The 20,343-nt window shown below is 49.0% G+C and overlaps 1 protein-coding gene across 1 annotated transcript in view; it reads right to left on the bottom strand.

Annotated features, from left to right (window-relative positions):
• Positions 1 to 20,343, bottom strand: part of CACNA2D2 (calcium voltage-gated channel auxiliary subunit alpha2delta 2) — a 226,430-nt gene that overhangs the window by 127,952 nt on the left and 78,135 nt on the right. The window contains exon 3 of the mRNA XM_075714722.1: positions 11,384 to 11,500. Coding sequence (XP_075570837.1) covers positions 11,384 to 11,500 — 117 coding nt within the window. The remainder of the gene's footprint in view (positions 1 to 11,383; positions 11,501 to 20,343) is intronic.

Raw genomic sequence — 20,343 nt, 5'->3', positions numbered from 1 at the left:
ATGACCGTTCATTTTGTAGCGCTGATCAGCCACAGACAGGCAGCACTGCCAGCGCTCGTGGGAGCCCTGTGCTAGCATCCCAGTCTGGAAGAGTGGTTCAGTCCCAGCCTTTATAATCCTCCACTTGCTAAGAAATTACCAGCTTTACTTAAAGGAATTTTTTTTTAATGTTTATGCCTGCAGAAAAAAAAAAAAAAAACCCACCACCATTTAAAATTAGCTTTAATTCCCATTATTATGTTTAAAGTTTTGGGAAGACATTTTGGCAGGCACCAACCTACGGCCGGCAGCCCTGCACCACGCTGAGAAAACTGGAGTTGCCACTTCCATCAAACCTGTAAGGGTACTTCCGACAGTCTTTACCACCACGCTCCTTGACCACTTTCAGGGACATGTCATATCTAAAACAGCAGAGGAGGGACAGAAAGCAAGGATGTAAAGCAGAAACACCAGCCCAGAAAATAGGGGATTCTGGCAGGCACAGGCAAGCAGAGACACACAAAGCCCAGGCTGGGTGACGGATGAGCTCCCGTGCCCTTGCAGGCACTGCTGCAGCCCAGCTCCACGCTCACGGAGCTGCTCCTGCTGCCAGCTCCCCCAGCTAACCCAGTTCCAGCCCCACACGTCCCAGTTCAGCCGGCTGTTCCACAAGCACCACCGGGCAGGCAGGCAGGCACACGGTTAAATGTTTTTGCTCACATCTGTTCCATCTTGCTTTCATTTCAGATCATGCCTGTGACTGCTGACAGATTTCTCATCACACAGCTGTATTAAGCTGCTTGTTAATTGCATTTTGAGGGACCCAAAGGCCAGCAGGCAGAGGGGCACTTTATTTTTCCAAGGAATGTTATTTTTATTATAGCAGCAGGAAAGGGTTTCATTAATCCCCTGCAAGCAGACAGCTTCCATGCAGCATGCTGGCTGCAGGGACGGCCAGTCCAGAGGACCGGGACAATTTGCGCACTGTCTGCTGGAATACCACGGGCTCCCAACAACTCCTCTTTAAACAGCAGATCACAGGCTTTGGCACTAAACTTGCATTAAATTGATTACAATCTCTTTAATGTTATCTCTGGCTCTTTATCACAATTGTACGTGCAATTTACATTCTTGTTGCTTTTTTTTTTTTTTTATTAAGATTTACTAGATCCTTATCACAGATATTTACACATTGTTGCAGTGTCACTCAAACATTCAATGGACACCAGCTGCTCCGGAAATATGTAATAGCTCCTTGCTATGGGGTAGGGCTGGATACTGACGGGTTTCAGGCTCACGGCGTCAGAGCTGCAGCAGATGCAAAGCAAAGCTACATGGAACAGAAAGCACAGTCCCCACTAGACACCATACCACAAGACAGAGAGCATGCTCGCGTGTAACAGCACAGCACCACTTGCCCAGAGCCAAGTTAAATGCTTACTATGCAAGCCATTTTCACGCGAGCCTCCTGCTCTTCACCTGCAGCTATCCCTGCTATTCAAGTCATAGGACTCTCGTGCAGAGACCTACCAGGATGAACTATGCCAAAGCTGATTTGCATTTCTTGGGCTGCAGAAATGAGACTTGCCAAGTCCACTTCCTTTAGGAAAAGAAGGTGGGATTTGAAGACAGCTTTTGAGACAAAAAAGCTTCATTCAAGTCCATTAACCTGCAGGACCAAACCTCCACTCCCTCAATCATTAGAGTCTTTAACTTCACTACTTGTCCATAAACAGAGCTATACAAATAATTGATTTTTAGTTCAACTAGGGGATGAAACCCTTAAAAAAAAAAAAAATCCTCATTCTACCTGAATTGAATTCAAAACGACTCAGTTTTTCTTCGAGGGTCAATTATTCCCATTCAATATAAGAGCCTTCCATCCCAGATGATGCATTTCAAGCATTCGGGGGAAAAGCATGAAACGAGAATAAATTGGTGGGAGCTTTTTCTGCCCAAGATCTTGGGTTTCAGAGAGCTCTTCAGGGATGTACAGCAGCACAGAGGGCAGGGGCTGAAATCCCAGGGACTGAGAGCGGATCCGTAAGCGCAGAGATACACACTCTCTGCAACACTACAGGCAACCCCAGGGAAATAAAGATCCTCCCCTCGCCCCCTCCCACCATGCATAGATTACGAAGCCATAGGACAGGGCGCAGAAGCAACTCTAGCTACCAAACTGCCATGGAAATGCATTTTCTCATGCCAACACTAACCAAGGAAATTCAAATAAATCCCTTTTTCAGTTGACATGGTTTCTTTTACTGTGCTATCATTGCAAACATTTTTTCCCAACCATGTTTAAAGGTTGTTTTATAAAGAATTAAATGGCAATTCTCTTCCCTAGCACCAGTTCCCTCAGACACCCTCTCCTCTATTGCATCACTCACCATTTTTGTATCTGTATCTATCTATATAGATAGACCAGTAAGTCTTACCCATCTTCTTTTACCCCTTCAACCATCCCCAAACACATCCCCTTAGTGCACAGAATAAGGCAGCCCTGCCAGACCTCAGGAGCTTGAGAAAGTAAGGACGAAGCTGACGGATCCGAGCTTTGAGACTGAGCCAAGAACTACAACTGCTGCAAATCCCTTGCCAACACTAATGGCTTTAGTTAGCTCCACCTCTGCTAAGAGCACTGCTCCTGCTCTGGAGGAACCAGGAAAAACTGAAAAACAACATGCAAACTGCTATCAAATACACAACACAGTTTTAGGAAGGGAAGTAAAACACCCTTTAAGCACAATTAGTCTCTCCACTTGGTCTCAGAGGTCTCTGGGTTCCTCACACCGTATGGTGCAGAGCACAGAAAGACAAGGCATGCACCACGATTAAACCCTCAAAGAAAGGTTAGTTCCCATTATAGGGAGTTCATAGTCTTCCTCCCTGTGCGTGCAAATCAGCCCAGCAGCACTCAGAGAGCGGGCATGAGGGCAAGCTCTGCTCAGGCTAAAAACTCAGCTAAAGCTCCCAGCACCGCTGCACGACCTGAGCCCAGGAACCTCAGCCCTGGACACAACGCAGGGACCGGCAGCATGCTGCAGCTCCCTTAGACATGCCTGCCTTGGGGATGAGTACAACATAGCGCCTGCCAAAGGGAAGGTGCTTTGGGGCAGGAAGGAATCCATAAAAAATAAATCCCTGGCCAAAAGCAGCAGGTACAGAGCTAAGTGGTACAGACCTGGAGCATGAAAACCAGTGTAAGTTCACCTCCTGGCTGACAGCTAGCTGCCAGGGCAAGGGACCAGAGGGATATTTCAGTTTTCGGGAAGGGAGAAGTCAGGAAACTATTTATTTGCACAGGAAAAGTAAGAAAACTCCACTCTGGATTGGAGAGCTATCCTAAGAGACATCAGCTCATTTCCAGAACTGGTTTTGCCCCTCCTCTTTTGCTCCAGGCCCTGGGAGGGCATCCCAAAAAACCCCAAAGAGGTCTCTTCTCTGAACTTCAACCATCCAAACTTCTTAAAGCAAATACCCAGAAACAACAGCCTTAATCTGCCAAGGGCAAGAGAGGACAAAGGTTTCTTCATTTGTTCTTTGCCAACAGCCAGAGAAGCCCACGGTGCCTGAATGCTGACAGCACGCGTACAGGGCTAGAGACATGCTATAGAGACTCACTGAAAATTTTAACAGGTCAGAACCATTGCTTTTGACTCTCCCATCCGTGACTCCGGATGCATTTGTCCGGATACAGAGTCCGTACCTTGCAGGGGTGCCCCCAAACAAGATCATCCCAGGAGCCCTCCAACCCCCAGTGTGCAGCGGTGCCAGGGGAGGCAGCAGCAGGAGCCCCTGCGCCCTCACAAACCCTCCACAGCCGCAGAGTGCACCAAGCAGCTTACAAAGTTGTAAAGCCCATTGGGCTGGGCTGCTGCCAAGTGCTCATGGGAGAAGAAAGGGAAGCGTTCAACATAATCTGCATGAAAGTGCAGGAAGCCCTAAATCGTGTTAGCGCTATTAAGAAAGCTGGTTACATCGCTCAACAAACTGGCCCAATACAGTTTTGATAGACTTGTTACAAACATCTGATTGTCCCTGATTAGATTAGACAATAAACCCCCATCCTGGTGTGTGGGTATTGTTCGGCTCCCCTCTGCAATCTGTAAATTAGAATTCCAGACCTGGGAGATTGGATTCAAATTGGATTACTGGAGCAGGTCCAGCGCAAGAACAATCATGAGGCAGGAGAAGACACACACACACAAATAAATAAATAAATAAATACACGGGTACACTCAGCCAGGATTTGATTAGGAGCAAATTAAAAATAGAATTAAAATAAAAGCCACCAACCAGCAATTACCAAAGAAGTGGGAAGAGGGATGGATTTGTCACTGTGAATTAACAAAGCACAGAGATCATACCTTTAAATGTTTTGTACTTCAGCATGCACCAGGTTGATGTTGGTTGTGGTCCTTCCTCCACAAATGCAAGAGCTCCTGTCTGTGGCCATGCAGCTGGAACAGGGCGGGTGTGCACAGGGCAATGAAGCCCCACATCCCACCCAAAACCATAGGCTGCATCTAAGCTCACCCAAACTACGTTTACTCCCTCTTTCCTCCCCCATTTTGCTGCCTAGGCAAGACAGGTAATGTGTCCCTTAGCTCGGACACTGGTCCAGGACGCAGCAGGCCAGGGTGTGACCACTGCTGGCCTTCTGGCACACCCTGAAGTCCCCCACCAGGTAAAATTCAGGGCCATATTGCACTGCAGCAGGAAACCCGCCAGGGCCATGTGTGCAATACTGCAGGCTGCCACCCAACCCAAACCACTGATGCACTGCAGCTGAGGAGCATCTCTCTCCCCTGTCCTGGGACCCCTCTAGTTAAACACACCAACGACTTGGCCAGTGAGCTCCTGGAAGAACTTGCTTCAGACAGCTCAGCAGGGCAGCGAGACGGCAGTGGGACCTTGCACTGCCAGCAGCAGAGGAGAAAGGCTGCACAACCCCAGGACTGCTCCTCCTGAATGCTGACCCCCTTTGCTGCCTGCCCTGAAGACCACATGCCACAAAGACCAGAGGACAGCAACACCCCCAGTAGTGAAGGAGGGAAGAGAAAGACGCTGTGCCTGCACTGCCGATTTCCTACCAGCCCATGCTGCGACAGAGGTCAGTGCCTCCGCCACGGAGAGAGGAGGGAGCGGGGAGATGCGCTGAACTGGGCTGAGAGATGCTTTGCTGCATGCCAATTTTTGCAGCTCTTTAGACAAGTGAAACCTTTTATTGTCCCTATCAGGCAGCAGAAGAGCTGATAAAGACTCCGTTCACCACATACCTGCAAGGGAAATCTCAGGGCTATCAGAATTGTTAAAGGGATAAACCTGTCCAATTAAATCCCCTCTGCACTCTTGATATATGCTTGTGCCAGACGTAAATGGAGCTTGGAACTTGTCCCAGCTGAACAGTAATGCACTGAGCATTCAACCGGGACTAAAAGCACAACCAGCCTGAGCTCTTACCTCCCGCGATGCCCCCACTGACCAGCTCTCGCCCCAAGAAGCTGGCTTGGTAAGTACTTCATGGTAGTGCACCGAACTCCCACCTCACCCTCCATCAGAGGATCCTAAAACATAGCCAAGTACTAACTGCACCATCACATCAGAAGGAATACGCAAGGAAAAAATGCCAGCAAGTGGGAAAACCCAAAACCGAGAGCGGGGAGTGGAAATCAGAGACAAAACTGAGAAAGTTGCTTAAAGCAGTAAGAAAACCCAAGCCTTACTCATCTCCAGATCAACCATCCTCACCATGCACCAAATCCCAGCTCTTCCAGCCACCTTCCCTTAGGATCCGAGGCAAAGGAAGATCGGAATGCCCCAACCTCCTAGAGCCATGTTCATCCAGGCTTCGTAGCCACAAGAAACCCAGCCAGACATCCCTGCAGTATGCTTTCAAAACACAGAAAATCCCTAGAGTCTTATCCTTTGTATTCATTTTTTCTGCCAAAAGAAAACATCTAATGCCAAGTGTACGTTTTCATACTCTTGTTACAGGAAAATCTGAAAGTCTTGAGTGAAATATATTGTGAGCTCCTACACCTTAGCGGAAGGAACAGGAGCCTTCAACCCTTCTGTCAAACCCCTCCTTTCCCCCCAATGCTCATCCCACACTGGAGCTAAATACATAGCAACAAAAGTATGCAGTTAAATTCCACAACAACCGAAAAAACAAACCTCACAAACTTTTCTCTTAACTACTGGTAAGTGCTGTTAGTTCTCTCATCACCAGAGTCATGCAAGGTACACCAAACCTACTATATATACACACATCTATGTAAAATACACACACATATATGTATACAATACATATAAATTCTCCGATACATGAAATGCCACTTTGCTGCACTTCTGCTCAATGAATCATATTCTACACTTACTGCACACAGCTGAGGTCCACCAAAAGTATAACAAACTTCACCTTAAGCCAAAAGATTTTGCCAGTGATATACAATATGCAAAACTAAACCAGCTCTTTGGAAAAAATACCGGCCCAACCACTCCATCAGCATCCCATGGGGCAACGCCAGAGCCCACAGACATTCGTACCATGTTTTATGGATAGGGAGGTCTCTTTAGGCTTTAGGCTGGTCACGGCATATAAATAGCTCACTTAAGGGCATAACCCACTCAGTAAACTGTGGGATGTGCTGCTCGCAGGAGGCAAAGCAAATTGTCTGTGGTTAAATATGTGAAGGATGAAGCAGTCAGCATCCAAAAGCAGCCTTCACAAGAACTGTATAAAAAGTAGAAACAAGACTAAAACATGCCCTAGGATCTAAAATTTCCATCTCTCAGCCTCCTCCTCCATCAAATCACAACTCCCTTCTCCCCCAGTCTGCAGAGCTTCGGGAAAGGACAGACTCAAAGGCAACGCTCACACACTTCACCTAGTATTATAAAAGAAACAGATCTGGGGTGTCCATGGACCTGAAGGCAAGGGGCGAATACCCTCCTAGATCCTGCACCACAAACAATGACCTCCTCTTGTTCCCCCACCACCTTTTTACTGCAGAGATGCTTTTGAGGTGATAGAATAATTTCCTGAGGCACTGGGCTTGTGTAGCAGAAATGATGCAGCAACCCTTCAGCCGCTTGCACTGACGCTTTCTGAAGCCTTTCATCACCTCAGCAGCCCCCCTGCCACCCTCTCGCTCTGATCCACACTGTTTGGCATTGCCAGTACAGGTGAGGAAATGGGGCTGGGCTGCTGAGATCTCCTTGGTGGGCACGAGCAGCAGACAGGGCTGGGGCATCCAGGGACATGGCGTAGCAGGAAGGAGCAGCCCGGCTCTGCAGGCAGAGCACGAAGCAGGAATGGCAAACAGCACAGGGAAGGGAAGAAGAGATGCCCTTGTGTTCTGGGCACATGGACAAGGCAAGGGGCTGGATTTGATGGCAAGGGAGGCTCTTTCCAGTGCCTTTTATGTTTGCTGCTTCCTTTCCTTTCTACAGAGAACCGGCTCATCTTCACCACCCTCACCAAACACAGCCACTGAGGCTTTAGAGGAAGGGAAGGTCTCACCGCTATGGGTGAAGTGGGTAATCCTAGACAGGCTACACTGAGAGGAAAAAAGAAAGGGGAAGAGAGAGAAATGCTCCTTGGGTTTGGGAATTCAGAACTGGCATCCACCCCATGCCCACGCCCTGGTGATGGCTTTGCCCTGGCTCGCTCAGTGCTCTACCACCAGCAAACTCCAACAGCTGATCTCCTAAACAAGCTCACCAAAGAAGCCCTAGCCTGTAGGTACACATTTCTCTGGTCACATACAAAGGCAGGGAAGAGTCCAAACACAGAGAGATTGAAGAAGAGAGAGGAAATTTAAGTTTTAAAAAAAAAAAAAAAGTGGCAAGAGAATCTATTTGGCAAACAACCAACCTGTTGATTTCTAGTCTCACATGGTGTCAATCCACGAGCCAGCCAGCTGTGATTCCCAGCACAACGAAAATGCAACAGGGATTTGTAGTCATCTGGCAACCTGCCACCTCATTCCTTTCCACACATTAAGGAAGATGTCTGTCTTAGCCCTAACAAGGGCAAGCTCATGAGTGTGGGCAAGAGCAGCCCCTTAAACTTCTACCCAGTTGGGAACCTACTGTTGCCTTACACCTCATCTGTAGCAAGATCCCTGGAACTTCCCCACAATGCAATACACTGTGTAAATTAATGTCATCTCCTTCAGGAGTTACTCCACCTTAGCAATATCTTTTACTTCCATTTCAAAGGAGAGTAGCTGTATTTTTGGTATTGAAGACCACCTCTTCTACCTCCCCTCCTGCTAAAGCTTGGGAACAAAAGGCAGCTGGAACTACAGAACCCAAAGGAGACTGTGAGGGCAGGCTTGAAGCAATGAAATCGTCATGGAGAAAGGACACTGGAGGATGCTGGGGAAAAGGGAAGTTGGCGGTGATAAAATTCAATTTCAAATAGAGGCTGCTGTGTGGGACATGGGGTAGAAGTCCCCCAGGAGCCAGCTGTAGATGATCTTCTCTAGTGCCAGCTGGAGGAGGTGGGGACTTGCAAAAAGATCTTCCTAGGAATTCTTCTGTCCCATGATGACGTTGTCATCAGATATGATGGTCTGGAACAAAAAGGGAGGGACAGCATCCAAATAACCAGCCCCTTGTAGATGACTTATTTCAGGAAGCAGTTACCCTCTTTGCTACACACGCCTGGCTCTGACACTCCTCCGAAAAGCACATGTGAAATCAGAGTGTCCTGTTAGTGCCAGACCCGTGTCACAGCGCTGCACCATGGCTGTCAGGGCTCTTTGATGGCTGGACTGAATCACCACCTAATCAGAATGGCACTCTCGAAGCGTGCATCCATCGTGTGTGCTCAACAGCTAGCTAGCACCTTCCTACAAAGCCTCACCAAAGCACAAGCAATATCCCTTCTCTCTCCTGCAGCAAAGGAGACAGGGAGGCACCTTTTCAGTAGGGTGAGTACATGAGTGATGCAGCAATTCATACTTCAAGGAGAGGATCCATTTCTCCCTCCTCACCTGCCCTCGCTGATACATGGAGTCCCACCTGACTCAGATGCTGAAAAATGTATTTCAAGAAGTCATCAACACTCTTGTGAGTCACGAGAGAAAGGGAGGAAATGACTCCAGGAGAGATGATTCAACTAAGGGGAGAGTTGAGACTGAAGAAAATACGGTGTGGAGAGTGGAAGAAGCTGTGAGAGCCCCACTGCTTCAAAGGAGCTTAGCACAATGTAGAAGAAATTCAGAAGATCCAGTTTCTCTTCCCATCAACTTCCCCATTTCCAGATTTTGTTGGCAGTACCACCAATCCAAGATGACAAGAATTTACATGCAAGCTGGTATGTAGGAGACTGCTCCACCCGGTGACTGCACTCTGAAGGAGTCCTCTTGAAGGGGTCCTCTTGAAGGGACTAATTCAGGTCAACGGGTCAGTTTCTTCCACTACAATAAAACAGCACCAAGCGCTTATTATCTAACCACTTCTGCCAGAATCACTCTTCTTCATCAGGTCCAGCATCAGGCAAGCCCTTAACAGTGCACTAACCAGTCCTGCTCAAAAACCCAACAAAAAGGAAGTCAAATTGGAAGACGAACAAGGTTATTTGTACCACAGGCAGCAGTCCTATCCTTAACCTAGCACCAGAAGGTGCACAAACTCTCTGCCAGTTTGTGTGAGTCAGAGCAAAGAGTAAGAAAAAACACAGCAACTGATCAGCTGAAATTCAAATGGTACAGTGAAAAATCACCCAACACAGTCTTGTCTTGTAACCCAGTGTTATTACTCTGCCCATCCCACAGGAGCCACGCATTGTCCGGGTGCATATCAAGTCTGCAATTAACTTCTGTCACCCATGTCTTCCTCTGGCATCTACAGGTGGTGCACATCTTTGGAACATTTAATAGATGATATATACTCACACATGCACACGAACTATGTAAACACAGTAAGCTCATGTTAAGAAAAGAACTGGTCTCCCTGTTCTTCACTTCTGCAAACCCAAATGCAGTGGTGACAATGTCCACCTGTTTAGTCCCACTTCAGCTCCTTCCATTCAAGCTAAAACGCTTGGTGTGAATCCCAAGTAGGCTTGATCTTTACCTCCCAAACTCAAGAAGTGAATACACAACAATCTTTTTCGACCAAATCCCCACAGTTACCATATTTATCAGTTACTGTGGACAACCCCATGCCATCCCATCAGTCAAGCTGGCCTTCGACCACACTTGACTCAGATTCTATCAGGTCTTGAGACTCCCCTGGCCTACATGGGTGTCTTGTGATTCCTTCTGCATACCTTCTCTGAGCTACTTCTTCTTACCCAACTATGGAGACAGGTCACTTCCAAACTCTCACTTAGTTACACCTCAGTTATCGCAACACCTCTCCCCTCACCAGGGTACTTTTTCCTATGCTCCCATTCCTGCAGATCAGGTTGAAGGGTGACCAAGTCTTTCTGGCTATAGTCCCTATGTGGACACAACAGCTACGCTACCTGCTCTGAGCCTTCCCCTTGTCTATCACCCCACAAAAACACTTATAGTTAATCAAGCTGCAAAGCATGCCCAGTTGGCCATACTGCCAGATGTCCATTGCACAACTTCACTCTGCTCGCTACAGTCAGGTATTTGAGAGGACACTACAGCTCCTGGAAATGAAACTCTTACATGGTTCCCATATCCCTCTGCAGCAGAGAGGGTATCTCCGTCTCTCCAGGAAGGCAATTACTTTCCTCTGCCCTGGCAGCAGAGAACGCTGTAGCAGAGCATGGCCCTCCTGCCACCTCGTTACAGCCACTGCCAGGTTTTTGTAAGCCGGCACCACAAGCAGGTTACCTTGCTCCACTATAGATAAAATGAATTAATTTTAAAAGGAGTGCTACAAAATAGGATGATACATATTGAAAATGTATGTAGGCACCCACGAGGGCAACTCACACATGCAGTCAATCACAGAATTCAAGTACCAGGCACCAGCACAAACATTTCAGTGCATCCTCTCCTAAACAGGAAAAAAACCCTACTTGTCTGAAACACTTCCATGAGCTATTGCTCATACACCACAGTACCTTTGCTCCCGCTCACCACACCCTCAGTTAAATGACTGGGTCAAATTTGCTGCCAGGCTCTTGTCACTTGTATTCTTGTGGCAGCACCTTCAGGTGTTCACATGATGGTGGGAGGAGATAAAAAGCAAGAAGATACCTATAGATCCTTACATGATACGTCCTCGCCTCACACCCCAGACATACTCCACATGAATCTCTGCAATTGCAGGATGCGGTTCCCAGAAAAGGCCACACAACCATACAAATTACTTTGAAGCTGAGATCATAATGCTACACTAGCATCAACCCTCTTCTTTAAACTGAACACATCGGACAAAGGATCAGCATACAGGCCCATCACCTTACCTTTAAAGCACGGACTTTCTTGGCCAAGAGGCTCTCAATGTCCCCTGCGACCTTCTCCACCAATTTTCTGGGCACGTTCTCCTTGACTTCAAACAGGTTTCTATTCTCATTGTAAATCTAAGAAGGGAAATAAGAGAAAGAACGACAGTCAATATTAGAGAGAGAAGTACAGCAGGCTTCCCACAGAAAAGCTGATCCTCTAACACAGAAAAATTTTAGCAACATGGATTAGGTAACAATATCAGCTTTGGAAATGCAGGGAACAAGGGAAGAAAGGCTTTGCAACCAGAAAAAAAAAAAATGTGTTCGACCTGCTGCCCACACCATTGGCTTTACAGCTGCCTTCCTTCATGCTTGCAGGCTATGAGCATCCTCATCCTCTCTTGCTCAAAAGCTGAACTGCCCACCACACTGCCCACACCCCCACCTCTGTGGAGCCAAACCAGCAGCCCAGGCAGAGCCACCACATTCCTCCTGTGCCCTCCCTTGCCCAAACACACCCCTAAAGCCCACTGACCACACACATGCCCCCTCCCCAAAGCCACTTGCTGGGTTTTGCAAATGCAAGACCAACTGCCTGCCTACCCCCAGCCCCCTGTGTTCATTCAGAACCCTGTGCCCGCAGGGTTCATTAGGTGCGAAGCCTGTCAGCATGGGTGCAGGCAGGGCAGCCCCCGGCACAGGCGGCAGTGGGTACCAGGAATGGGAGCAAGGGGATCACATGAAGTAGGATAAAACCTCATCTCTAAGCAAGCCATAGTAAAGTGCCATCCTCAGGAAATCAAGATTTCGACAACCAGTCCAGAACTTGGCCAGGCTGTGGTGGGGAGGGTGGGGAGAGGCACAGATCTATACTGGATTATCCCGAAGGCCAGATGCAATTACCTGGACTTGACTGTTTGCACCCAAGGCGTGCAGCTGTGACGACCCTTCCAAGACAGATCACACAACTACAGAGGACAATGCCAACCCCAAGGCAAGTGCTGTTGGCATCAGCGCTGCCCCAGCAAGAAGGGCTCAGTCCCACCACAAGCCTTCGCAACTACCAACCCCTCAGTCACCTCCTCAGATCATTTTCTGGCTTATTAACTTGGCCTGTCTGCAAACTCAGGTGCAACCAACACAGGGTAAAAGAGAAGAGCTTTTTACAGTCATCTGAGAGTAGGGAAAAAAAATATATCCTCATGCCTTACCTTTTCTTAAGTAAGATACATGAAGGAAGCCACACAGCAAACAGGATTCTGCTTCTCTCTGAATCCTCGGGCTACTTGCAAATACTGCAATTCTAGACATGAAGACATCGGGCAGCAGAAAAACCTCCAAGGAGAGCTGGACCTCCCCAGGGAGATAGCTGACGCCACGCTTAACTGCAATTTGCATGCTAAGCATGTCTGGCACCTACCCGAGCTTGCACAGTCCTTGGGAGCTGAATCATTCCTTCCCATGGGATAAAAAACCCTCTTTGCTGAAGCTTCATTAGAGGTGAAATACTCTGCCTGTAACTGCTGGTTTTTTGCAGACCTGACCATTACAACAAAGGAAGAGACCAGGTGGTACAGAAACCATTTCTCACGAAACATCTGCCTGCCTCTGCCCTGATCTGCCCTGGGTCTCAGAGCAGCACCCAAATACAATCAGTAAACAACCAGCTTCTACAAGACAAACACGTACCTCAGAAACACCCGCATTTTGCCCCGTGCTGGCAGCAGGAAGGCAGGACTAAGGAGAAGCTTGGCTAGAGACACCCACCAGGCTGATACCACCACAACTGTTTGTCTTGGTGGAGCCAGCAAAAATAAAGGTACAGGCAGGCAGGTGCCCAGGATCCGGACAGCAGCACATCACACAGCTCAAGAGCAGGATGAGACTCTCCTCATATGCTGGGCAACTACTTACTCCACCCTTTTGCTTTTCCAGATGTTAATGAGCTGGAGCAGGAAGCAACTCCACTCACTGAAAGGCAGCTGGCAATGAATTCAAGAGCCGGAGCAGAGACACCCCCACCCCATCCTCCCCTTTCCTTTTGTGGTTAAACAAAGCAGTGTCTGAGGTTGAAGCCACAGGAGTAAGCTCAAAGGCTAAGCAAAAGGCTGCTCTTTTGGCTTTGCAAGGTCCCTCCAGACCTACAGGGTTAATCTTCAGGCTTCAACGTTGCTTTCTGCAGCCCTCGCTGGGGTCCCTGCTCTGCTCAAGCTCCTCCTTTCTTCCATGCCACTAGGAAATTCCCAACAGCACGCCTCTCCCGGCAGCCTTGTGTCCACATACACCATTACTCCATCCTAGCTCTACTCCAGGCAACTGGGTTTTTTTCCCAAAAAAAGCCCCAAGGGATGCAGGTAACTTGCCCTGGCTGCCAGGATGGTAGGGCTCCAGCGCCCTCCCCGAGGCTCTGCTCTCGCAGGCTCCAGACCTGCCAATCTTCAAGGAAGGGTAACTCCAAGCATTAAGTTTTCAGCCAACCTGATTCCAAGGGCTTCACCCAAATCATTTTGGTCCCCAAACCACCCATACTTCACATCAATTCGGCAACTTGTGTCTTATTATAGGCGATCGTTATGTGAGCACAGTGACTCCAAAGAGGATGCTTTAGCAAGAGAACACATTTTAGAGGCATCCTCAGACTCCAGCAGAAGTGATTTCTAGGTTCTCTTCACATCAGAGCTCCATCACACCCTGAGCTTCAGACCGAAAAGCATGTATTGCCAATAGCAAAACATCCCACGGTAGAGAAAAATGTCCCACATTAGCACAGAAAGGGTTAAAGCGAGGAAAGCATGACACAAAGCAATATTCTCTCATACTCTTTTTTTCCCTTTGGTAAGTAACAGCACAACAAAATAATGTGTTTGGAAGGTGCATGCTACCCCCAGCTGAGCAGCGGCAATTAGGAAAGCAAAGAGGAGCAATCTTCAAGGAGAAAGCTTTGGGTAAGGAGGGTGTCCTGACGTTAGTATTTTCCTATTATGAAACACAAAATTGGCTCCTATTGGTTACGGACAGAAACGGTGCCTGTCCACAAGGGAAGAAAAAACAGAAAAAGAAACCAGATATGTTCCCTCAGCGCTGTCCATAGCTGCAGAGCTCTGCAGTCTTCTTGGCTGAACAGTTCATTGGCATTAATTAGAACAATCCAGCATGAATTAACGGTGACCATACGAGCACAAGAACGTACCAGACAGGCAGGGGAATGAATGGTAGTGCTCAAAGCAATTAAGATAGCTTCGTGCTCTCCATTGTAGCAGTTTGCTTTGGGTTGTTCAGAACTTGGCCAGGTGTTACTTATCTAAGGTGATATTTCCCATACTGGGTTTTTCCTTGAGCTGAATCAGGGGGCAAATTTTCTGGCCAAAGACATCCCAACCATTCCTCAGCGCTGGCAAAAGCTCTCAGTTTTGTCCAGATTAGAAAGCCTTTCTCATTGAAATTCTCCTGTGATCCAGTGCTCTGGGACCTGGGTTTGAAATTTGTAACAGCAGTGACCTCGGAGTCAAGAAACCGCTGCTTCTGATTCCATGTAGGTACACTCACACGCAGCCGTACCAGCACCCTCGGGGAGTAGAGGGGTGCAGGTTGCATGCTCTTGGTAGACTGGGTCTTACTTTGCAATCCCTTCGTGAACAGACCCTATCCCCTCACAATGTGCATGTATGCCCCAACAGGCAGGGGTGGCAATGCAGGAACACAAGAGTGAAGCCCAATCCTGCAATGCTCAAGCCATGCTGAAACAAGAAGTAATGCCCCTGCATTAGCCCTGCTCAAGTGGTTGGCAAACTTGAGGTTACTGGACAGGAGAGAGGCTGCACAGAGGCCTTGAATTACCTATGGAGGTATTAGCCATCAGGCAGCACAAGAGGAGGAAGCTGTTGTATTCAGGGGATGGGGATCGAGACCAATATAAAGTGCAAATCTCAATAAAAAGTCTGGGAAGGGCTGAAGCTGGATCCAGCAGTGGTTGCTGAGAGTGAACTAGTAGGTGGCAAGAGCGGGGGGGGGGGGGTAAATATTAACACAGGCAAAACAACAGAAAGTACCGAGTTGAAATAAAAAAAAAAAAATTAAAAAAAAAAGCTAATGGTGGCAGGTGGGAGGGAGAAAAAACAAACAGCTCAAGACACCCTGCAACATGACAAATTTAATCCCAAGTACTTCTAAGCATAGTGCAATTATAAACAGCTGAGAAGATGATCTAAACCAGCACAGAAGTGCTAAGTAGCCTTACTAAAAAGCAGAGCTGGTAATGCAACCAATTGCCAATACATGTTCACAGCAGCAACTGTATAACCGAAGAGACAGATCTGATATTGCCTCAGAACATCCATTCTCTAAATTCACTTGTTTGCCTTACTCCTAATGCACACTGAATGATGCTCATCTCTGCTATTAATTCCCTCTGTGCCTATATATCCAGGGAGCTGTCAGGGTTCAGAGAAAGCATTTGCCACTCCCTAATCCCCCGTGAGCCCACCCAGCACCATGAAACTGGGCAGCCCAAGAAGGAACAGAAAAGAGTGCAGAAATACTCCCATGAGTGCAGAAATCACGACTCAATGAGCTTCCACAAGAGGACCCAGCACCTTCCCATGGGTCAAGGTCTCTAATGATAAAACATGAAGGGAAGTAACAAACTCCAAGGGAGCTCCCTGTATAGCACCATCAGCACGTGTGCCTTTGGGCACCACTAGAAAGTAAAAATTGTCTCATCAGCCCCAGCCTTGCTGTTCACCGCAGCCGCTGGCCTCCTGCGCACAGCTGCAGGGCCAGTCGCTAGCCCCCCTGCCCAGGACAAAGAAGGGTGACACTGACGGGAGGACTGGGATGGTGGGGTATATGTGCGATCCAAAACAGACCCCTTCTCCTTCCCTCTTCCCCCAGCTCCATTTCACATCCCCCAAGAAGCAGCCCTTCCTCAAAAATCAAGCTATCGGAGGGGCAGCACTCTGCTGTGCTTGCACAGCATCATCTCCATGCCAAGACTCTCCCTCCACCCCACTTAAAAACAACAACAACCACCAAAAAGCTGAACCCTAACATGGCAGCTGGTAACCCCAGTACCTCTCAGCCCCACTGGGCCAGGATAGAGGCCATACCCACAGCTCAAACCCCAGCTGCGTTTTGCTCGGGGCCAAGTCCTGCAGCCCTGCCGGAAGGGGCTGCGGCATTCCAGCTCCTGCTGCAAAGGCATCTGTCTGGTCTGGGTTACAGCCATCTTCCAGAAATTTTCCAGAATTTCCCCCCCCCCCCCCGCCCCGTATGAATCCAATACACCTGGTTTGGACAGCTGCAGTCCAAACACCAGCATTTAATCACAGTGCAAACCTGGCATGTTTGCAAAAGATCGAAGTACTACGTGCAGCAACAGAGCAGGCTGCCTTCCTGCTCCCAGAGCGTCGCACCTCAAAGTAGGGGTGCTCCAGGTGAGGGAGGCCAAAGAACAAACCACACCTCTACAGGCACGACAGCCACACACACCTGATATAACCTCTTGTGCCCCAGAGATGGGACCATGCCACGCCATGCTCTGCAAAGGCCATGGAAAATAAAAGGATCTTCCCACCTGGCATTACTATGGGGGGCAGGGAAGGTCTCTGTTCAGGGGGATACTTCAAGCTCCCGCAGCCAGGTGTATACTGATCAGCTTTGTACAGTGACCCATATGTGGTCTCTGCCAAGGGAATTAGCTGGTACAACAAATATTGCCGCAGGATACCTGCCCTTAGAGGCCCCGCTTGCTCAGACGCTCGTCTAATGCTCCTTCTGGAGCTTCAGGATCTGTTGGTCTCCACCAGACAAGTGGCAATCTGGCCCATTTTGAGCCTCATCTCACCTATGGTGGGGTCCTGCCATTTCCCCACGGCTCAGGGTATCACTGCAGAGGAACAGGGGGAACCCTCGAGCAGACTTGCTCATGCCTTGGGTACACAGAGCAGACCCCTCTGACGAAGAGTGAGCCTAGAGAAGAATTGCCCGGTAACATAAATGACTGGCAAGAGCACCGTGAGATGGTCCAGGCCGAACAAGGATCACTGTGGCTAGGTAACAAGGAGAAGAAGGAGCGAAAAACCTCAGAGATCCTGCTGGAAGATGGAGACTGCTCAGGGCCGCGGGCAGAGAGCAGAGACAGCACGATTCCCATCTCACTCCTCGTCCCTGCTGCACCTACTGTTGTTAAATTTCATCGTCTGGTGCTTATAGTTCTTGCAATGATGGTAATCATCATGGTGTCTATATTACATTAGGAGGATGTCAGCCTCGGCGCAGCGTCAGGGATAATCAAGCAGGCAGTGATAAGAGTGATAGCGGCCTCGCTGACAGCCCGCCAGGACAGTCGGTGCTGCCTGTACCACGCTGTAGGGAGCAGATCACACACTACTGCAGGGGCAGGGGGATGGGGACTAGCAGAGGGCACAGGGATGGCCTCCTGGCGAAGCAGCCATCAGCCAGGAAGGTGCTAGATCCTGGTTTTCCCTGTTGAGGAGTCAGGAGCGGGGAAGGCAAAGGGAAGCGGCCGCAGGTGAGCGGTGGTGCCGCAGTCCCAAGAGGGCTTTGCAAACCCGCCCCATGCCAACTCCCAGAGCCGGCACCGTGGATGCCACCAGCCCCGAGGACATGGCTCTATCAACGCAGCCGCGAGCCCAGGCGCCCGCCACGCTGTCCCCTCGGAGCAGTGCGGGCAGCTGGCTCCTGCGGAGCCTGACCTGCCCCTTGCCACAACCTCTGCCTCATCCTCAGCGAAAGCTGCTGCTCCTGCAGCCCGCGGATGTGCTCGAATGCGCGCAGGAGGCGAACAGCTTGACATTTACTAACCCCATCTCCCTCTCTCCTCGCGCAGTGCCATTTCCCTGCTGTGCTCCTTCCTTCCACCTACCTAATAAAAAGCAAGCACCCTCCGAGCAGCTCTTCACAGCTCTCCTGTGAAAGCAGGAGAGGGAAACACACAGTTTAGCTGCTCCTCAGGGATGGTCAGCTATAATTGAAGCAAACAAACCATAGAACCAAGGTCTCCTTCCTTCACTAAAGAGCCTGCTAAAAGGCAGCAGTACCAGAGAGGACACAGGGGACGAGAGGAAGGCAGCCTACTCCCCCAGGGATGGACAAGTGGAGCTGCTCCAAGCGCTCCCCCCATCCTGCCCCATCCAGCACCCACTTCTCCCACGCTCTGTGGCTGGACTTCTGCTCGCCCAACCCAGGATCACGAGCCTCTACAGCTGAGACTTCAGGCCTGCCAGCCCCGAAGCAGACCTGAGACTGCTATGCATAATTTAGCAACTAGACAGGGATAAAGGGCTATGCACGGTTAACCTGGATTATAGAAAACCTCTCCTGGCCTGGAAAGCTGCTTTTAGCCTTCAGCAGCCCAAACCCTTGTATGGGGAGCTCTCAGAGCGACAGACATGCCTGCGTGTCTCCACAGAGTGAATCTTCTGCAAGGTAATTCAGTACCACACAACTTCAAACTCAAGTCTTCTCCTTTCAGATAAAGCGCTGAAAAAAAATAAATCACGGCATAGTTGAAAACGTAAGGTCTCAACCAGGATGGGAGCTCTGCCCAAGCACTCCTCTGCACACTTGGATGGCGCGGGCCTTGCTGCCAGGTCAGGGCACAAGCCCACCAGAGCCTGCTATACTAATGTATGAGAGGGAGAGAGCAGCTACAGCATCTTGGACAAATGCCCAAATGCATTCAGAGATCACACAATCTCTAAAAATACACACTTGTACAGTAAAACAGAAACAAAACAAAAAACCCCAACCTGATCCTTGACTCTGGCTGCTCTCCTGGTTATATGGGACATAACAAAAGCTTTAGTAAAGAAAACAGTATTTTTAAAAGGTGCCTCAACTGCTTTCCTTCAGGGTATATGAAGAAGAGTTTAACCAGTTTGATTAAGTCATGTCTATACAGAACAGCTGCACTTCCGATCAGCATCGTTAAAATTGCACCTAGAATACCCTTGGAGGTACTGTGCCTAGAATACCCAAGGTGCATCCTAGGAGGGATGCTGTCACAGATAAAGATGTACTGTTCTGCTATATTTCAGCTTTATACTATTTCTATCAGAATCAGTGCCTCTGCACGATGGATCATACTAGCTTTACCCCAGTGTCCCTAAGAGAATGAAATTATGCTGTACCGAAGCAAGGGATAGGTCAGATCAAAAGCTGCATTGATAGAGCGGTGCAAATCCTTCCATGTGAAGCTCTCCCAGAAGTACATGCTTGATTTATATCTGTTCAACAGAACTCATTTTCCCACTGGTTTACCTAAAAGCAAGGGTTAAAATAAATTTTGGATGGGATCGTCAGTTTAACCAAAAGAGGTTAAAGTGCTCTCTCAGTCAGACAGGCACACGCTCTGCTGAAGCACCACGCTGGACCCACCAGGACAAGTGCAGGGGTTGGGAGGAAGGGGACACCAAAGAAGGGCTTGGAGGAGATGGGGAATGGAGCAGGAAGGCCAGATAGGGAGGGAGGGTTTGTGCTGGGACTGATGGCTTCAGAGAGCATGTGAACGAGATGAACAGGAGATGATGTTGAAGATGGTTAGGGAAAGATAAAGCAAGAAACTTCTCTGCTTCTCAGATCACCCCTGGACTCTGTGTGGCTGCAGTTCTGCCTTTATCGCAGTTGCTGGACAGTTCAAAACTTTGTTTTCCTTCATTGTGCTGCTTCTTTTCCAAGGCCAAATGTTTAGGACACTGAAATTACAAAAGCTAATACAGACCCAAAATGGGATCTCACCACACTCAGTTTCCCAGCAGCGAGGAGGATGAGGAAGGGACCACCACCGCTATGAGAGATGGAAAGCATTTCACCCAGCCTCTTTTGCCGACAGCGGCGGTGCCCAGGGCAGGGCTGCTGCAGCCAGGCAAAGGCTGCTCCCCATTCCCTGCAAGCGTACCCTAAGCACGCACGGTTCCCCTGCTTGCTCTGCATCGAGCGATGCAAGACTCTCGGATCCT

The sequence above is a fragment of the Pelecanus crispus genome, chromosome 7 (assembly GCF_030463565.1).
Source record: "Pelecanus crispus isolate bPelCri1 chromosome 7, bPelCri1.pri, whole genome shotgun sequence".
Taxonomy (NCBI): Eukaryota; Metazoa; Chordata; class Aves; order Pelecaniformes; family Pelecanidae; genus Pelecanus; species Pelecanus crispus.
Note: the sequence above shows the minus strand (reverse complement) of the source record. Positions and strands in the feature narration are given on the sequence as shown.